The sequence below is a fragment of the Gekko japonicus genome, unplaced genomic scaffold (assembly GCF_001447785.1).
Source record: "Gekko japonicus isolate JY-2015 unplaced genomic scaffold, Gekko_japonicus_V1.1 scaffold234, whole genome shotgun sequence".
NCBI classification, from domain to species: Eukaryota; Metazoa; Chordata; class Lepidosauria; order Squamata; family Gekkonidae; genus Gekko; species Gekko japonicus.
The window spans coordinates 1287249-1307297 of NW_015161954.1; the positions used below are offsets into that span (position 1 = coordinate 1287249).

General features: G+C 43.5%; 1 protein-coding gene across 1 annotated transcript in view; it reads left to right on the forward strand.

Moving 5' to 3' along the window:
• Window positions 1-20049, forward strand: part of JADE2 (jade family PHD finger 2) — a 242988-nt gene that overhangs the window by 44274 nt on the left and 178665 nt on the right. Inside the window, 1 exon segment of the mRNA XM_015429477.1 lies at window positions 5094-5179. Within this exon segment, the coding sequence (XP_015284963.1) occupies window positions 5094-5179 (86 nt within the window).

A 20049-nucleotide genomic window follows, 5' to 3' on the forward strand; every position in this document is an offset into this window, starting at 1 on the left:
CAGCCAGTCTGCTTGAAGATTTACTACGCCTCGCACATGTTCCGCTTTCACGGATGCCAGATTGCTCTCCGCCCAGTTCAACAGAAGTGTTGCTTCCCTGTGGAGAGCTAGGGACTTGGAGCCTCCCTGTTTGTTTAAATAAGCCTTTGTGGCTATGTTGTCTGTTCGAATTAGTATATGGAGTCCCTTGATGTGAGGAGCGAAGTGCAAGAGAGCTAGTTGAATGGCTCTTAACTCCAGCAGGTTGATCGGTAGTCGTTTTTCTTTCTCTGACCATGTCCCCTGAATAGGTTTGGAAGACATGGTGGCACCCCAGCCCACCAGACTGGCGTCTGTGAAAATCTGTACTCTGTCTTGAATCCAGAATGTCTTGCCTTGTGTCATGTTGCGTGTCACTGTCCACCACTTGAGGCTCGACTTCACTTGTAGAGGTACCCTCAGGGACAGGTCCATCTTGGATGTAATGGAACGTTGAAACGGTCGAAGAAACATCTGTAACTATCTTGAATGGAGACGACCCCAGTGAAGAGCATCGAACGTCGCTACCATTAGACCCATCATCTTTGTTAGAGTAGATAGCGATGAAGTCCTTGCCTTTATCATTTGTCTGACCATATCCTGAATCTTCTTTGCCTTTGTCTCTGGGAAAAACAGTTTTGTAAGTCTGGTATCTATCACAACTCCCAGATGTTCCAAACGTTGGGATGGATTCAGTGAGCTCTTCTGGATGTTCACCAGAAACCCGAAATGCTGTAGGCATCGAATTGTCATGTCATTGTCCCGCTGTGATTGTAGCCTCGACGAGGAGCGAACGAGCACGTCGTCCAGATAGGGATGGATGTGAATCCCTTGTTCCCGAAGGCAGACGATCACATGGATGAGTATCTTGGTGAATACAGGGGGAGCCGAGGCCAGGTTGAAGGGAAGAGCCCGAAACTGGAAGTGTTCCCTGTCCACGCAGAAGCGAAGGAACCTGCAGTGATGGAGAAACATAGGGACGTGAAGATACGCCTCCGTTAGGTCTATAGAAGAGAGAAATTCTTGTGGCTTTAGGGATTCCGCGATGGACCGCAGGGTGTCCATGCGAAAGTGCTTTGGTTGAACAAATTAAGAATTTCAAGTCTAGAATAGCCCTCCAGTCCCCATTTTTCTTGGGGAACGTGAAAAAAATGGAGTATACTCCGTCCCCCTGTTCGTTCCTTGGAACACCTTCTATGGCCTGGATATTCAGAAGGTGAGTTATGGCTGTCTTGGTTCTTTCCCTTTTTGTGACTGGGGGAAGACAGAAATCGATTTGGTGGAATTGATAAGAGTTCTATTTTGTAGCCTTCCTGAACGAGCTCCCTCGTCCAGGTGTCTGGGTGAGAGTCGATCCACTCTTGTCTGAAGAGTAGAAGACATCCTCCCACCGGGGGAGACGGGTAGTCACGCCTTAGGGGTCTTAGGTTCTCTCTCCCCTCTATCTTGTCTGTTTCCATATGATCTTGGAAACCTGTTGTTGAAGCCCCCACGCCGAAAGGACTGTTTATTTCCTTGCAATGATCTTCTGTCTAGCTCTGGGCATGGCGTGGTATGGACGAGATGCGAAAGAGGAGGAGGAAGAAGTAGGAGGAAATGAGGATGGCCTTTTATCGCCAAGCCGAACAAATTTCGAAAGAGCTTTCTTTTTATCACGGGTTTGCACCAATATTTTCTCCAGGGGTTCCCCAAATAATTTGTCTCCTTGAAAGGGATATCCTGAGACAATAACTTTGGACTGGTAATCTGCCTGCCAGGATCTCAACCAGACCAAACGTCTAGCCACAGTGGAAGATGCCATGGCCCTAGAGGATAGTACCATGGTGTCTAGGGTGGCGTCAGCTGTAAAGGAAACAGCTTTTAATACTCTATTAGCACCCTCCAGTAGCCGTGTATCATTCTCTGGCAACATTTGTATCAATTTTCTCATCCATACAATGGCTGCTCTGGACACTGTAGAGGCGGCAGAAGAAGCTTTAATCTGACCATTCAGCTTTAACTTTGCACATATAAAAACCTGGTAAGGGAAAGGCCCTTTCTGAAAGGTCATCTGGGGGAAAGAATTCATCTGTAATCTCAGACCCCTCATATAACTCTTGATCCTCAGGGCGTTTATTCCCTGCTCTTTGTAAATTCTGAATTTTAAGAGCTGAGACTGTTTTGGACAGTAAGTAGTGGGGAGGTCCTCAGTCTTAAAAAACCGACAGGACTGTTCAGAGGGAACAGGAATCTGTTCCTCTTCCTCTGCATTAGAGCTGAACTCTCCCTCCTCTCTGTCGCTGGAGGCATTAGAAATTTCCTCTCCCTACCCCTGTTGAGGGCATGGAGGACGGGGGTGCCTGGGAAAACCCTTTTTGGCAGCTTTGGTGGGCCAAGCTTTCTTCCCTCTATTTGGGGAAGGAGAAGGGGAAGATGACGGAGAGCTTGAACGACTGGGGCACCCTCCGGAGTTACAAAAATGGGCTATTTCTTGCCTCATAGCCCTTCTAAAATAGGACATGACTCTAGGGGACAAAGGAGCAGACCCGGGGTCGCCAATGTTGCCGCAATTAGAGTTTTCCTCTTCTTCTCTGTCATTCCCCTGGGCAGCCTCAGCCTGTTTGCTCGCTGCTGGGTCGGACCCACTAAGACATACAGTCTCGGGTCGCTCCCTGCCCGGTATCGGGCTCTATCACTCATCATCCTCCGACAAAATGGCCGCCGCCATATTTGCTGACTCCTGGAGCGTGTGGGAGCTTTTGGCGCGCTTTCCTGTCTGCAGCCCTTTTTTGATCTGCGCGCTCTTGTCGCCTCTCCTCTCTCTCCATTTCTCCCGAAGAGAGAAAGCCATCAGTGTCTCCCCTGCGCGCCATTGCTGCTTTTGGGAGAGGAGTCTCACAGAAAGATTGCGAAAGGTAAGAAGGAGAGAGAAAAGGCTTTTTTTTTTTAAGGTAGAGAAATGAAGAGAATAGAAGTTAGAAACAGGAAAAAGAAGATGAGGGAGGATTTTGAAGAAACTAGAAGAAGCAAATGTGAAAGTGTAGGCGAAGCCTAATTTTTGCTGCTCTCCCTATTGAGGCAGGAAGAAAACTGAGCTGAGGGTGACTCCCACCACAGGAAACAGGAAACAGTTTGAAGTTCCTGCCTCCCTAAGAGATGGTTGGGAATCACCCACAAGATGGCCTCCACCTCAGAGGGAGAACTCTGAGAGAACTGCTCTTGAGAGAACAGCTCTGAGAGAAATGTGGCTTGCCCAACGTCACCCAACAGCTTCATGTGGAGGAGTGGGGAATCAAACCCGGTTCTCCTAGATTAGAGTCCACGCTCCTAACCACTACAGCAAACAGCACATCAAGTTCATAATGCCTTGATTCACTATAATGTACTGTCCATAGGTTTCTAGTTAAATGTTATTTTGCTCAGGGGCAGACAAATTCATGATCCATTAAAATTGCCTGAACTTAAAGAGGAAAAAGAAACTGGCAACCAGACAAAGAGCCTAACATACCATTCAGCAGAGTAGTAATTTTGATGTTGTCTATCCTGCTTTTTGTAATTCACTTTCAAGTTTAATGTTGGGTGACGTAACATACCATACAGTGTGCGGAGGCCAGTCTCCAGCAGCAGTCTTCATGGCTACTTTTGTGAGATTCAGGAGGGACACTGACTGCCACCAGTTTTCTCCAAATACTTGAAAAATAAAGTGGGATAGTTAGAGCCTACTGCCCCTAGAAATACCCAAACTGTTTGGGTAATTGCTGTGCTGATAAATAGCCGTGCTCTTTGCTAAGGTCATTTCAAATAATTAAGTTTTCCAGATAACAGACTTGAAAAGGGTTGGGTGGGATTTAATTTACTTAATGTGAAACTCTCTGCTTGTGCCAAGTGTTATTTAATGTTAGTCTGAAGCTGGGAATTTACCAAATGATTCAAGGGGTGGTAGCTCCAATCGGAGGCCCACCATTCTTAAATTCCAGACAGTTCTGAAGCTGGCAGCATATGGAATTCAATGCTGATGAACAGGGTTGAAGGCAGACAGGGGAAAGTTTCATTTTAATATTAATCCTAGTATAGTCTGTGGAACAAGAAATGGTTCTTCTGGGGAGTTGTTGCTGAAACGTCTAGCGCACATGGTTCTGAAATGTTTTACTGCTAAGGGGCATGTTAACAGACATTGATTTGGAGCCCATTAATTCCATCTACTAACTTTTATACAGAATTAGGGATATTACTAAATTGTGGTCCAACAGTTCACGTTTCTATTTCTCTGCATTTGGAACAAAACCGAAGGTGTCCTTTTCCCTTGACTACATTAGTGAAATTCGACAGAAGTGATGTGTAACGTATAAATGGCATTTAAAGTTTAAAAATCCTGTAAAAGAAACAAACAAAATGGAAAAGTTGCCAGAGAAAACAGACAGAGAAAGTTGTTTCCTAACCCTGCACAAAAAGTAAAGTGAAAAAACACATCTGTACAATAAACCTTTAAATTTCTTGTGCACTGTTGTTTGCACGGTTCACCAGCAATTTGTCTTTAGCTGACTGCTATAGTTTTGGACTCAGTGGTCTGTTGAGTACATTTTGAACCAGAGTTTTGTGTCTCATAAAGAGAAGGCCTTCCACTGTGATATCTTGTACAAGTCAGCTCATCCACTATGAGCTTTAATACTTTTTGAATCTTGCTGTACAATCCTGTGAAGAGTTACTCCAGTATATGCCCTGCTGGGACTGGAGTACGTTTGCATAGGATTGTCCTGTTAAGGTACAATCCTACATAGAATTAAACCATGCTAAGCCCCTTTACTTCAAAGGGCCTAAAGGTGAGTGACTTTGTTTAGGATTGCACTGCTCATGTCATACAAGGAACATCGTAGCCGTTTGTCTTTTATAGTTTCCTGATGTTGCTTGCGTATGCAAGTGCTCTGTTACGAAAACAGCAGAAATTGAGGAGTTCTAAAGTGCTGGTTTGCTTTGCTTTATATGCCAATAAAAGGCTTTGGATTGGGTTTGCTTTGCACATCAGTTAGACTGCCACTAGACTTTCCTTTATATCATGCCTGTTCTTCTCACCCTTCTACTTTGTTTTCTTCGTAAAGGCCAGACAACATCAACTTCAAGATGCTCCAAAATTCCAAATACAAAATCTGGTTGGTCAAGACAGAAGGAGAAGAAACCCTCAGAGGTCAGTTGCGTCTCATGCTTCTGCTCAGCCTGATTGGTGGTCTTGTTTGAGGACTATGCAGTTCTTAGTATTATTCCCAGAGTGGTGGCACCATATCCACTGAGGCTATTTTGATTCAGACCTCGGATAGTGACTTAGATACGTTGCAGTATTTCCCCGGTGCATGTCAGGAAGGGGCTGACCTAAATTTCATATGCTCCAGGATCCTAATCGCTATCATCCCGAGTTTCCTTCAGAAAAGGGAAGCCCAGTATCTAGTTATTAACAGTGGACCAGGAAGGACTCTTATCCCCTCCATCAACAGTCAGAGACCCTTCAGTGTTTAATGAAGTGGCAGAAGGCATGCCGAAGCTGCAGAACTGGATTCAGTATAAGGAACAGCAGCAGTACTTAAGAGCCTAGTTTGTTTATTTATTATACATATCTTCCCTTTCTTTCACCATGGTGGTATACACAAGATACACAGGAGATTCCTCCATCCAGGCATTTACAAGATTGAGACTGACTTTGCTTAAGCAATACTGCTTTCTCGTGTACCCTCCAAACAAACCCTGGGATCCACTGAGCTCTGTCCACTGCAGGAGCTGTCTAGTTGCTGTCCTAGGTCCTCAGCTCATTTCAAAGGAATGGCCTAGGAGTTGGGTTAAGCACCCAATACAGGAAGCAGACTCCTGAATGAAAAGGCAAATCACAGACTGAAGGGGAAACACATTGGTTCTTTCAAATGATGTCTCAGGTTGGAAATTATCTTTTGATGTCTCAGATGTCATTCTCTGTTGCGTCAGTAAATGTTGTTCCCTTTCAAGATGCAGTGTTTCAGTTCTGGTACCTTTGTACAAGAAGAAAACACAGACTGGTTTTTATTATACTATAGACTGGAAGTGCACAGTTTGTAGGCACATGGAAATGGCTGTCTGTTAATGCTGTATGGTAAAAAAGGTATTAACAAGCACCTCTAATGGCTGCTGATGCAGAAATACGTCAGAAACCTATAGGAAACATAACGAGCTCTAAAAGAAACCTTATATTTGCAATAGATAGTGTTAATTATAATGTAAACATAGCGAAATTTGAATTTAAGACTTTGTTCCACAATCTTACAACAGCTGCTGTATGCTTGTATGTATAATGGATTGGATCCTGTATTCTGTTTTCACTGGTGCAAGGGCACTTCTGCTGGTGGAGGAGGGAGGCCGATCTTCTCCGATTCTTCCCTTCCTACTGCAAATCTCCAGATTACAACCTTTGCTGTTCCGGTGGCAGTGTTTAGACCAGAGGTGTCAATCATGCAGCCCGCGGGCCAGATCAGGTCCTCGGAGGGCTCCTATCCGGACCATGAGGAACTGGCTGTCTCATGCTTCCTTCTCCAGTTTTGCTGCTGCTGCGTCGCAGCTTGTTTTACCAGACTGTCTCAATCGCACAGGAGGGAGAGATAGGCAAGCTTCTGTTCCCTGCACTGGTTGAGGCTCTCCCATTCCTCCTTCCAAGGGAAGGGAGGGAACGAGCCAGAGCTTGCTTCCTGGCCAGGCTGCCTCAATCGCACAGGAGACAAAGGCAAGCCTTTCTTCCCCTCCACTGGCTGAGGCTCCTCCCCTTCCTCCTGCCTTGGTTTGCTTAACTGCCTCAATTGCACGGGAGAAATACAAAGCGCCTTTAAGACCAACAAAGTTTTATTCAAGGTATGATCTTTTGTGTGTACAGTGAGGCTCCTTATACCAGGGTTCTCCTGGGTGCAACTGGGTTCCCTCCCTCTTTTCACTGTATCCATGCCCTCATAATTCAGTCTTTCTTAATAGGAAAGCAATGTGAACTCTTTAGTTGAGGAATAACAACAAACCAGTGAGGTGGATTAGGCTGTGTGTGTCCAGACCAAGTTCACCCAGCACATTTCCTTTGTAGACTGGGGATTTTGAACCTAGACTTCCCAGATTGTAGGCAGATACTGACCACTATACATTGCTGTCTCTCTATTCTTGCACTGCCTCATAGGAGTTGTAGTTATTTCTCTGGGAAAGACTATAGTTTTATAGACAAACACATAGCCCTCAGTCTGTGTCAGGATGCCTTCTCATGTTCTTGACGAGTACATGAAGCAATTTATGTACAAAAGCTTGCAATGCCCAGCCATTTCATGTTTTCTCCTGGGTCCTAGGCTCAGAACACTAGCATGAGATTTTTGTAATAAATGTCAATAAATCAAAAGTAGGTTTGCAGCTTACAGATACACACCTGAACAGTATACTTAAGATTGCTACAGCACAGACATTTTGATGCAGTAATTTAGAGCAAGAGGTGTCAGTTATCAGAGACTATTAAATAAACAAAATATTGCGAGAGTGCTAGTGTTTTAAGCATGTTGTCTTTAAAGTTTTAAAAATTATTTAATTGTGCTTGTGTCCTGTATAAAATTTATATCTCTGCTACCTGGCATTACATTTTATGACACACATAGCCCAGCCCAACAAGGTCTCATTTATGTCAGAGCTGTCTCTCATAACAAATGAGTTCAACACCCCTGGATTAGAGGGTGCAAGAGGTAGAAAGCAGGGCTATGCTCCTGGATCATAGAATCTAGCTCATTGTTGTGCTATTTATTTGTTTGTTTGTTTATTTGTTTTTGACATTTTTACCCCACCCTCCCCGCGAGCAGGCTCAGGGTGGCTTACAAGAGGGCACAGGCCCATGCATAAAAACAAGATAAAACAATAAAACCATTAAATAACAACGAAAACAAGAATAAAGTGCTCCATGCAAACAAGATGGCCTCTGAATAATTTCATGATGGTATCAGTCATTTCATTGGGAGTGATATTGTCCTGTAGATGGTCCAAGGCTAGTCCAGCAGTATCAGTGCCATGCAAGATTACGGCAGATCTTTCAGGGACCGCCTCTGACCCCGTTGTTGTCCCCGCCATTGGTGGTGGTGGTAGTGGCGGCCCCTATATGAAAGCCTAACGGAAGAGCTCCATCTTGCAGGCCCTGCGGAACTGCATAAGGTCCCGCAGGACCCTGATCTCCTCCGGGAGCTCATTCCACCAGGTAGGGGCTGCCACTGAAAAGGATCTGGCCCTGGTCGCAGCAAGCTTTGCCTCCTGGGTGCCTGGAATCACCAGGTGGTGTTGTGTCCCCGACCGAAGTGCTCTTGGGGGTATATGTGGGGAAAGGCGGACCGCAAATCCTCAGGTAAGTCGGACCCTTGTAAAGGAGGTTAACATTCCCGTATTATAGGTATGGGGCTGAGAGAGAGAGGCTTGCCTTAGGCCTCCTGTTAAATTCACGGCAGAGATGAGATTGAATTGGAGATTTCCTGAGTTGTAGTCCAGTTTATTAGCTGATATGCTCCACCATCTTTTGAGTAAACTGAGATAAACTGTAATCTCTCAAACTGACAAGCTGCCTTGGACTCTGGAAGCCTTGCAATCAAAATTTTGTATCCGTTGCCTTTTAGGGCTGCAATGTGAAACTCCCTTGTATGACAGCCGTTTCCTTGGTTTTCGAATGATCTTTTGACTGTGCCTTCTGAAACTGTGTTGTGGTTCGCATGTTCATCATATCTGCTGCGGCAGCATAAGATGCAAAGCTAAGGAATCAAAGGCACTAGACCTATGCAGTCATTAGCAAAGTCAAGGGTGATGCTTCTTATGAAAGACTGTGTGACAAGGGATTAGCTATGCACATTCATTGTGCAATTGGAAAGACGAGCTTCTTTGCATAGAAAACACCGAGCCCTTTGTAAATATTGAGGTCATTTTACAGCATTGTCAGGACATTGTGCAACAATTCATTGTTGGCACTGGTTTCAGATTTCTCCTTAATTCTGGCCTGCAGTTCAGCATGGGGCTAAAATGTTGCTCCTTGTCTCATCATATATTTCATTGTTAAGAGATGAAATTACTTTGTAAGTGTGAGGTCCATTCTCATTGACTGATGTGGCCACCACATATAAAGATGAGAATGTAGAGTCCTCATACAGTCTTGTCAGTCCTCTGCACATGTTTAATAATGTGCTTTACTCATCTAGGTTTACATGTTATGGAACAGTTATGCTCTTTGAGCTAGTTCAGTGTCAGGGTTAGAATGCTGGACTAGAAGTTGGGGGTTCTGAGTTCATATTCCTAAGCAACAACAATTGGGTGAAGTTGTGCCAGTCATTCTCTGTTTCTCTGTCCCTCTCTCACCTACCTCACAAGATTGTTGTAGTGAGAATAAAATGGAAGAGGGGAGACCCTTGATCTCTGTTGAAAAAATGGGCGGGATAAAAATATGATACATAGTTGAGAAGCTTTGCTGTGGTGGCTTGTGTTTAAGAACACTGGCTTGTGTTAGGTGGTTTTTTCCTAACACAATGGTTAACGATGGGTTAGGTTCTCAATTTCACACCCAAATGGGATTTAGGTGCTTACAGGGCAGTCCACATCCCTGTTAATTTAATCGAAAGGCTCCAAGCCAGTGTTCCCTCTAAGCTGAGTTAGTGTGAGCTAGCTCACAGGTTTTTAGCTTCTGGCTTGCACATTTTTGTCTTAGCTCAGGAAGGATGGCTCCAGAGCAAACTAATTTATGCAATAGACAAATTGCTCGCTCACAACATTAATGCCAGTAGCTCACAAAGTAGAATGTTTGCTCACAAGACTCCACAGCTTAGAGGGAACATTGCTCCAAGCCCCTGTCTTGCTGCTTATGTTGGCTTCCAAAAATCACACCTCCATTCCTTGTCAGAATACACCGAGCTTTGAACAGAACATAGCGCTGCCACTGAAATATACTTTCAAGTAAAGCAAGTTTATGAAAATTTGCCTAAAAAGCACTTTAAAACTCAGCTAAAGAATTAAAGATCAACAGAACTAAAAGCTTTAGATCTCAGCCAGAAGCAGATTTCACACCAACAGTCTAGATAACCTGAAGGGGACAGAGAATCAGGGTTTCCTGATGACAAACTAGGAACTCAAGCTTTTCTACTCTGCAGCTGTTTTTAAAAGCGTGGCTCTTGACAGGGGATTTCGAGTGGCAGTTGAATGCTCATGAAACTGGCTAGGCCACTTTATTAAAGGGTTTTTGTTGGTGAGTAAATGAGCCTTGAAATCAATACAGAGAATTCACAGAAAAGCCAGTGAAGAGATTTCAAAAGGAGACTGATGGAAAGAGAAAATTTCAAATGATGAGACCTGGATCAGAAGTAGTTTTGTCCTTACCCTGTGAGAATCTGTACATTGTAGAAACTAGGGAATTGAAACTGTCAGCAAGAGTTCTGTCAACTCGTCATTCCTGGGTGTTTCTTGTTCTAATGTGTCACAAGGGTAACAAAGTTGAATCTCAGATGCATTAAGGGAGTGACCAAAGTTAGAAATCAAAGGGTGGCATGACAGTTATACTGCCTTTCAAGACTATACTTGATCTTGGTTCCATTAAGTTAGACTGCACTGGAACTCTGCTTGCAATGATGTAGGCCAGTTTGTTCCAGTACGCATTTCAGTTTCAGTTCTGGTGCATGTGCATTTTGGACTGCAAATCGTGCATGTATTTAGGCTTCTTGAATGCTTTGCTTCTCCTGTGGCTTTGAGGTTAAATAATTAGAGAAGATGTTTCAGGCTGAAGTGGGCAGATGTTTCAGACTGGGGTCTTAGTGTTGGGGTTTACTCAGGGTAATCCCAGTGCCTTCAGTACAAGTACTCCAGAAACCACATCCTTAAAGCCAATTCTAATCTTTTTCCTGCAGCATAAATTATGTGCTCCAACATATGAATGAACACTCTTCATGCAACCACTACACAGACTACATCAATGTTAGATTCTTCCTTGATGGGAAAAGTCTACAGCTGAAAAAGTATTCAGATTACACAAATGTATGCAAAACTGCCCGGTCTGATAATTAAAAGGAGTTTTAAGCATGAATTCATTTGGCTTAGATAAGATGATTCAAAAGAAAAAGATCACCAGTCCTAAACACAGTTGTTTGAAAATATATCCCACTGATTTCAGTAGAACTTACTTCCAAATAAGTTTGTTTTGGATCATTGCCAGAATCTAATACAGAGAAGCAATGAGACATGAGTATGGTGTTGTCACAGATTAATTGAAATGACAGTCTTTTAAACAGAGCAGGTTTGTTGATCACACATCTTACTCTAGTTTATGTTTAAGAGCACAAAGAGCTTGTGAAGGCAAGATTCAAAGTCAGTGGAACTGTTGGTTAGTTTGATATGTCAACATTGAAGTAAATGAAAACAGTTTTTAAGTGTCTTAGGAGAACACTGATGCCCAAATTACAAAGCTATTCTGGTATTTAAGAGTGTTACTCACAATATGAAGGGCAATCATTTATTTACATCCCCGGAATATGTGTATGTGTTAATACTAATATACTAGCAATAGCCAAAGCTTAAAAAATTATGAAATAATAATGTCGTGGAAGGCTGACAGTATCAGATATATGAAATCATAGGTTATTTGCTTTAGTTTTCTGAGAAAGGCAAACATATTAATGGTTTGCAGTTCCATATACAAGGGAATTATTAATAGTAAAACATGAATAAATGTTTAGTGCTAATGGATAATTCAGTGACACACTGTTGGTAGGGCAAATACTTGGAGTTGGTTCATATCATGAACCATTTGAGACATCTTCACATGGCAGTTGCCTCACATGAATGCCAAGAGATTTGGCAAATGAATAGCCAGCATTGTGTGGTTTCCACACTACTACTATGTGCCACCAACCAATAACACTTAACCATTTAGGTTATCAGTTTAGGGGGGAAAGATTAATGTGTATGCTAAGTTTTTGATTGGTACTAGTAGTTCCTTAGAAATTCTGTTGGATCTCTTCTTTATTATGGAGCGGTCCTGCCTTTCAGTTATGCTGGCCAGACAAGGACAGGACTGTTTATGCCACTGTAACTCCCAAATTTATGATCTCACTATTGTATTATGCCACAGTGGTATCACTATTAAGTCATCGTAACTATTATACCAGTATGACTACTCCTTTGTAAGGGGGATAATATGATTTGTGTTGCAGGGAAGGTGAGAAGAAATGGCCAACTTAGTTGGGATCTTATTTTCCCGACTTCCCTGTCAGTATAAACACAACAAAAGAATATCTGTTACCAGTAAACACACACCCATGGGAATCAGTAGAGAGCCCAGGACTAGTGCTTTGCTTCCGCCACTGTTCAGCCACATTGACAGACGGATAGAGGTTCAACTCAGTAGCCAGTTGCCACACAGAACAAAAAATATATAAGGCCCAATAAAGAAATACATCTCACACCTCAAAATTGGTAACGCGAGTCTGTACCAGCTCACCCTTTTTTAAAGAACAAAATCACATGAGGGAGCATTGGTGATGAGTACCTTTGGTGAAAGGGAAGCCTTTGTGGAAATAGACACACATAGTCATGGAGAAAAACCCCATAAAAGGTAGATTAATTACAGTGGTGTTTTTAGAACCTCTTACAGGGACCCCTACGGATTCCATATACAGACATTAGGAATCTTAATTCCACTGCTGCAGCTGAGGCTGCAAGAACAAGACATCCTGACCAGGTGAGGAATGCAGTGATTGATCACTTTGGGGGAGAGTGCTTCTGGACATCTTCAGCCCTCCAGGAAAAGTGATGGGTATGCAGAGTGTTCAAACATCTGTGAACACAGTGCATGTCTCCCCCCCCCCCAATTAAGGTAATTTATATTGGCAAACATTTCCTGCAGAGAAGACTCAAGGTAAGCATGCACTGTACAGAAAGGTACTATGGCCCCGGTCACACGGGCCAGATAACACCGGGGGGGGGACGTGGCTGTTTGCCCTGGAGCAAAATGAAGTGCGGTAGCCTGATCACACGGTCCCCCGAGTCTCCATGGTTAGGCTGTTCGCTGGCAATCACATGGCAATGCTGCAGTGTGGCAAAGAATCGGCGCGGTGCAACCATACAAGCGTTTCGCGTTTGTACGCATGTGCAGTTCCACGGAGCAGCACTGCTTTCAGTTTCCTGTTTGTGCGCATGCGCTTACGAAACATCCGTTTTGCGACGGGACGTGGACGGGCGCTGGATGCCATGGGATACTAGCGCTCCTGCAATCAGACGCCCGCCTGTGCTGTGTGTTTTCCGGATACCAGTGCACTTTCCTCAGTACTTTTTAACTCCGCATCTTCGGCGGGACGCCATGGGTTGGCCACAGGTGCGCTACACTTCCCAGATGTTGCGGCATGATCGCGCCCCAAAAATCCACCCGACATTCGTACCTTTCGCACGGCAAAATCTCCGTGTGACCGGGGCCTATTAAACATATCCCCACTCTCCCCTGGTATTATCGTGTCATACCTTGGTGGTGACATTGGAGAGCACAGCCACTTTTACTGACAACCATCTACTGTGCACCTGTTGTCGCTGCTGGCCAAAGACAAGTGATTTTTCACTGCAGGATAAGAGCTATACATGGAACAAGTCAAACAACTAGGAGACAGAGTTCCAGTGCAACTCCCTACAGTAGATGGGTAAGTTTGTCTCCATGAGGACATTATTCTAATTAAGCGAATCCTTGTACATAAGCATAAAAGGATTAGTAATGTGTGGGAAGCATGTGGGATGAAAGAGCATCTAGGTATGGTACCTTACTATCCCTTTATTATTGGCCTCATCACTCTTTTCTCTCTCTACAGGGAACCAGACAGCCACTGAATGTATGCAGGGCTAAATACCCTGCAGACTACAAGCAAGGCCTGCATCAGTAATGACCAGTGGGAAGTTAGCCATTCCTCTGTGATGTTGCCATATTTGTATACTAGTTAGGCTCTTCTGCTGTTCCAAGTGCATATTTCATTATAGAGATGCAGTGATGGTGAAAACTTCACCTGTGTCTTCTCTGTCACACAGCTTTTCAGGCAAAGGGGTCTTGCAGGACCATAAATGTTGCCTACTTCATAGTTCACCCCCTTGTTATGCACTCAGAATGCATTCTACTAGTGGTACTAGTCAATAAAAAGCAGTGAGTATTTCAGATGTACTTATGTTTTCTAAAGAGGGTTGAAAGATGATCCCCTTCCTGCAACTTTGACTCATTTCATCTGTCTTCACAGTGGACTGATTTACATCAGTAAGGGCTTGGGTCTCCACAGCCCCATCAAGACCTACACTCTGCATTTTGCCCATAGTGACTCCGTAGGAGTACCAGGAAGGGTCATTGTGTGTATGCATCTCAATAGTTCAGTGTTCTTCTGACTCTCCCATGCTTACTACTGGAGTGGCAGAGCCGGTATCATTTCTGCCATAAAATTCAAGTGGGAGGCTGATTGATTTCTAGTGGTGCCAGCAGGTTAATGTGGGATGTCATTGGGAGCAAATCGTGACTGATGTGTAGAGATGGGAGTTACTAGGGATGCTGTGAGAATGGCTGTCTTTGCTGCCTCGTTCCTTTTTTCTTATGTTGATGTTTGTTTATTTATTTGGATACCTTTATCCTGCTTTTCTCTATTCAATATGGTCTGTAAACAGTTTATAATACAAGAAAAAACAATTATAATAAACCATCAAATAGAACAACTTTACCTGTCAACTCCAAGGGAGGGGAGGAGCAGAGCAAATGGTAAAAAGCACTTCCAGGAGGTAGCTTCCAAGGTCTGGATGGGAAGAACAGACAGGGCTCCCAAGTATTCACCTTAATTCAGCGGGGGATGTATAGTTCTTCGGGGGACCATTCCCGCGGGGAAAACACAGGCGCTGCATTATTCTGTCGCCCAGACGTGACGTAGGCACGTAGCCGGGCAATGCTCTAGCAGTGGGGCTGGAAACTCGATGGTACCATCGAGTTTCCAGTCCCATTACCAGAGCGTCGCCCAGCTACGTGCCTACGTCACGTCTGGGTGATGGAATAGTGCAGCGCCTGTGTTCCAAGCAAGAATCTTCCGGCGGGGAAGCATGTGTCCCCTGCCAAATTGTAGGTAGGTACTTGGGAACCCTAAGAACAGAGCAGGTGGTAACAGCTGTGTGCTCAATGGAAACAGTCTCTCCTGAAGCAGTTTGTGGGCTACAACGGGCTTACAAAGTCACAGTGAATGGCTTGGTGAAGGTCCATGGGACTAAGTAGTTATGCTGGTGTAAGATCAGCTATAGCAGCCATCTTGAGGATAGTCTTGTTCAACTCAGAGGGGCTTACTTTTGAGTAAATATGCATGTCATTTGGCTGCATAAGCCTGATTCTGTTACTTCTTGCTCATTCAGCATAGGATTGGGCTATAAGACTCCTGGTGTTGCAAGGGGGCTCCTGTTCCCTTGCTCAAGTGTTGAAAAGGAACTTTTCTTGCTGTTTGGACTAAAGTACTGGAGGTATAGCAAGGGCAGATGTGTCCAGCTATCTCATGCTTTTTCCCATAACCTCTGCTTGTGGCGTAGCCACTATGGGAGGAGATGGGCTCTGTCTGCTCTGAAACATATAACTTAGGAAATATTGTTCCTCAGCTATTCCACCAATGTCATTAAATAGTTTTAAAAGCAAGATGTCAAATTCATGATGATCCATTCACTCTGTGGCCTGTCTATCATGGGCACAGCACGTGTGATCCTTGCATTTTTAGGGATACATTAGAAATTAGAGACTTAGAATTAAATGGTCATCTTTTTGCATGGTGTTGGTTTAGTCTGTTCAATAACAAATTTTGCTTTTCACCTCAGTTTTATTTAGTATTATTTCATATTCATCCAATCAGATTTTTTCCCTTGGAATTGAAGGATATGATTAGTTATTTGGATGTCAAGCAGTAGAACATTTACTTGAGCTGGTAGGGTTCTTCCCCTCTTTTTAATGCCTGTGGCTAATATATGTGGTCGTTGCTTCATATTGATTCAAGGCTTTTAATTCTGTAGATGTGTTTGAAAAGATCAACCCACTTTCCTGAGTAGACAGTAAATAAGAACCTTGCAAAGAGCACATCGAAACACATTTGTCGTGATTCGATTCAGCCTCTGCCAGTCTCGGGAGCTCAGAGAGTGGGGATGACATATATTTTCATTGGGCTGATTTTTAATGACGGTATTTATCATGTTAAAGCAGTAGCTGAGGCAGAACCAATAACTCAGAAGGAGAGATTGCCAGTCTGCCACCTGCAGCACTACAATAGCTTCCCAATGCAAGGATGCTAACTGGCTTCGGTAGATGCAGATGTTTGCTATAGGTTCTTTGGGAGCTGGAAGCATTCTCTGGGTGAATGAGCTCTCCATTCATAAAACCGAGTTAGGAAAGAAGAGCTCCAAAATGATTATGGAAAGCAATTTAATTGAAGAACATGAGCATCAGAAGCCAGTAAGCAGCCAGCTAGTAATTTAACTATCTCTATCCACAAAGGTCCTGATCCAGGCCAAATGATTAGTGCTCAAGCCCCATGGAGATCAAAGGAACAAACACATTTGTCAAGGCAAACAAGCAGAATAGCTTGCACACTGTTTTGAGTTGTTTGGATTGGTCTTGAGGAAAGGTGTTGCATGGCTTCTGTTATCAGATACAGTTTTTACTTTAGTGGTTTAGTCTTTGTTTTACTTGCTGGTGGCTTCAATAAATTACTTTCTTGTGAGTTTAACACTTGATCTCACTGTAAGCTGCTTTGTTTTTTATGCCAAAAAGTATTACAATAAATGAATATTTTTATGACTAAGCTTTGTTTAAAAAACCTGTTTCCTTCCTTCACACACTTTTTATTTCCTCTCTAGATGAAAGCGAAAGGACATGAGCTTAATCTGTCCATCACACATTTTGCTTGGGGGTGTCTTGGTGTTGTTGACATGAGCTTTACTTGAATAGATCTTATCTTGCCCACTGGTTGAGAGTAGGCCAAATGAAAAAAGATCCCTAAAGCAGGTTGTTGATCAGGGGATATACAGTTAATTACACATTTAAATAGCAATTGCTTTCTTCCATTGATTAGTAGAATACAAGCAATACAAAGAAAAGAGAACTGTTTGAGTCTGGATGTTACAGTCTCAGTCTATTGTATTTTCCCCTGACCAGTTTCTCTCAATACTACATTAGATGTGTATCCCTTTAAACAGTTCTCATTGTTTGGAGAAGCAATTAACATCTTCTGAGCAGATCAGTGGAACTGGTGTTGCTAAGCAGCAGACCTTTAAAGATAATTTGTCAATTTCTGCAGAAGGAAGAAAATAATAAACACTCCTATTGAGAGAAAATTGCTTGTTTTCCAGTATGCAACTTTCCTTCCACCACCAGGTCTTCAGTTCATCAGTGCCCAATTTATTCTTTATTTAGCTTCTATAAATAATTCAGAAGAGCTTGAGTAGAATAATTGAGTCTTTTCCCATATCCTAATCCATTCCCAGATAATTCAAAAGAAAAAAGGGGAAATTTTTCAGATTACAGTTGGAGTATATTAACTGCTGGTATCTTTCCAGAAAACTGATCTTCTTGTGTTGTGTGTGTTTTTAAAGAATATCTGCAGCATGCTATCACTCCTTAAATGTTCTGCTTTGATAGTTCATAATTTGTGGATTTCCAGTTCTATACAGCATCCTCATGATAGAGTGTTGGCATAGTTTCTTGCCTTTGAATATGCAGGTTTATCTTTTCAGACGGGGACTAAACAAGTGAGGTGGTAATATTGCAAATCCAGGCTGCAGCTTTCGTTATCATCTTGAGGGAAATAGATGCAATCATACTTCTTTGGCATAAAATTAGCACTAATCTTTTATCCCAATCCTTGTTTGAAAGGCCAGAAGGGGTGATGCGGGGGGGGGGGGGGGGAGAAGGCTCACCTGTGGTGAAGGAACAAACAAGCTTATAATCCGTGTTGAGAGTCTGATGAGAAAATGTCCCAAACATAAATTCTTGATTCTGCAGCCGCCTTGAGGTTCTGTAAAAACTGCCAATACTGCAGGTTTTGATTTGAGATGTTGTGAATCATTTGCAAGATTTACCCTGTCTTAGTAGATAATCAAAAGTATTGCACCATAAGCTTTTGGGGGGGGGACGGGGACGGGGAAGAATAGATGCCTCTGACAGCTGGAGCAGGTGAGCTTGTGTTCAATACAGAGGAGCTGACAAGCCATCCTTGTGCCTTAAGAATGAATTAAATAAATGGCTGCAGGTAGCATCTGGAAGCAAAACAAAAAAATATTTCATTTTTATCGTGAGGAGCTGAGCTCCCTTGAAAAACAAAAGATTCCATTCTCACCAAGGCATATGTCAGGAAGAAGATGGGTCCACCTGCTGCTACAGAAAGAACCCCAGAGTGATTGGTTTTTAATGCTTGATCTTCCCGCCTGTGTGCCTGGGAGCACAGAAGAGGGCAGGGGGAGTGCAGGGAGAGGGTGAATGGAGCGAAAGCAGCAAACTGTCAGGTAGCTGACCGTCAATTAGGCAGGCTGCTCATCTTCATTCATGGCCTCTCTTCAGCCCACCCTCTGCAGAAAGGCCTCCAGATGGTGGGGAGGGTGAGGAGGGAAAGCACTTTACTACAACAATAACAGCGATTACAGAGGCACGCTTAGCTCTACTGACATTTGGTCTGTGACTGAGATCTCCCCCTTTGTAGGGGTTCATTGGGCGAGAGTTCAGACGCTGCTTTAGATGGGACGATATAAGCAGATAGACAGCCAGATTAGATGGAGTTAGCTTTTATCGCCTGATTCCCCTATTAAAACTGTTTGGGTGATTCACGCCATTGGAGATTCCCATCTGTGGTATCATCCTTGAGTACTGATGTATTAAACAGAGTCTGCTAACAGCTTGCCATTTACTTCTGTAGATGGCTTCATTTTTGTAGTGTGCACTTCTGTATATGTGCCTAGGCAAATACAGCACAGTCTGACAAGACCCAGGCGACAGCTACCGGACAATGCTCTGATCTGTAGTAGATTTAAGGACTTTGGTTTCACATTTTGTACTTGTCCCCTGCAAATAAATCTGTCAGTTGTCAAAGGGAACAGTCAAAGCAAATCAGAATGTTGGTGCTGAGAGCTTGATTTTTGGCAGAATTGAAGCCAGAACTGAAACATACTTCAGCTGGACAATCTATGTTGGTTTCAGGACCATGGCTAGAGTTCTTTCCTGTCAGGATAGCAACACTTCCATTTCCTTTGGAGGAATGTTCTTTAAGCGGAAAGAAAGCTTCAGACTTTTCTGAGCCGAGCGGTAGGATACTAGCCAGTTTATAACAGTCATTCTGTGGATGAAACGTTATAGCCACTTCAGTTTTATTAGCAGCATCTCTGCAGGCAGTTTGGGCAAAGCAAGGCTGAAAAGAGTCTAGTGAGCTACATAATGCCAAAGCAGGAGGGAAGGGGATAGCTACCCCAGGGTGCAAGTCTCAAGAGAACCTTTAAACCTTATTGAAGCCAGGAAGCAATCCGCTCTTGGGAGCAGGGAAGGTAAAGCCCAAGTGGTGACACTCAAACATTTCCTTCCTGTGTTCCTTTTAGCTGTGGCACATGATTCTTGGTTAGGATGTCTTAAGATTGGATTAGGCAAATCTGTGGAGGATAGCTATGACACTTCGGTGAAGTTGCTCTCACAAAAGTTCCCCAGTATTTTTAAAAAACAAAAATTTGAGGGCCTCCAGCCTGTCTGCCACTTTTTATAACTGTCACTCATCTATTCTCTAATCCCTCAGACTTCCCCGAGACTGTCCTTCCCTTGTCTGCCTCCTGGGCCTGTGACTGCCCTTTGTCTTTCTCCCTGGCGACTTGATTCCTTCAGTCCATGAACGAACCCCAAGGAACTTGATATTTGATCCTCTGCTTTTCGCATATGTGGTATTTCTTTCTAGATCTTGTTCATTCTCATGGCTTCTGCTTCCACTTTTATGATGATGACTCCCAAATCTTTTAATTCCCTTCTCTCCCACCTGCTCAAACCACATGTGTGTGGAA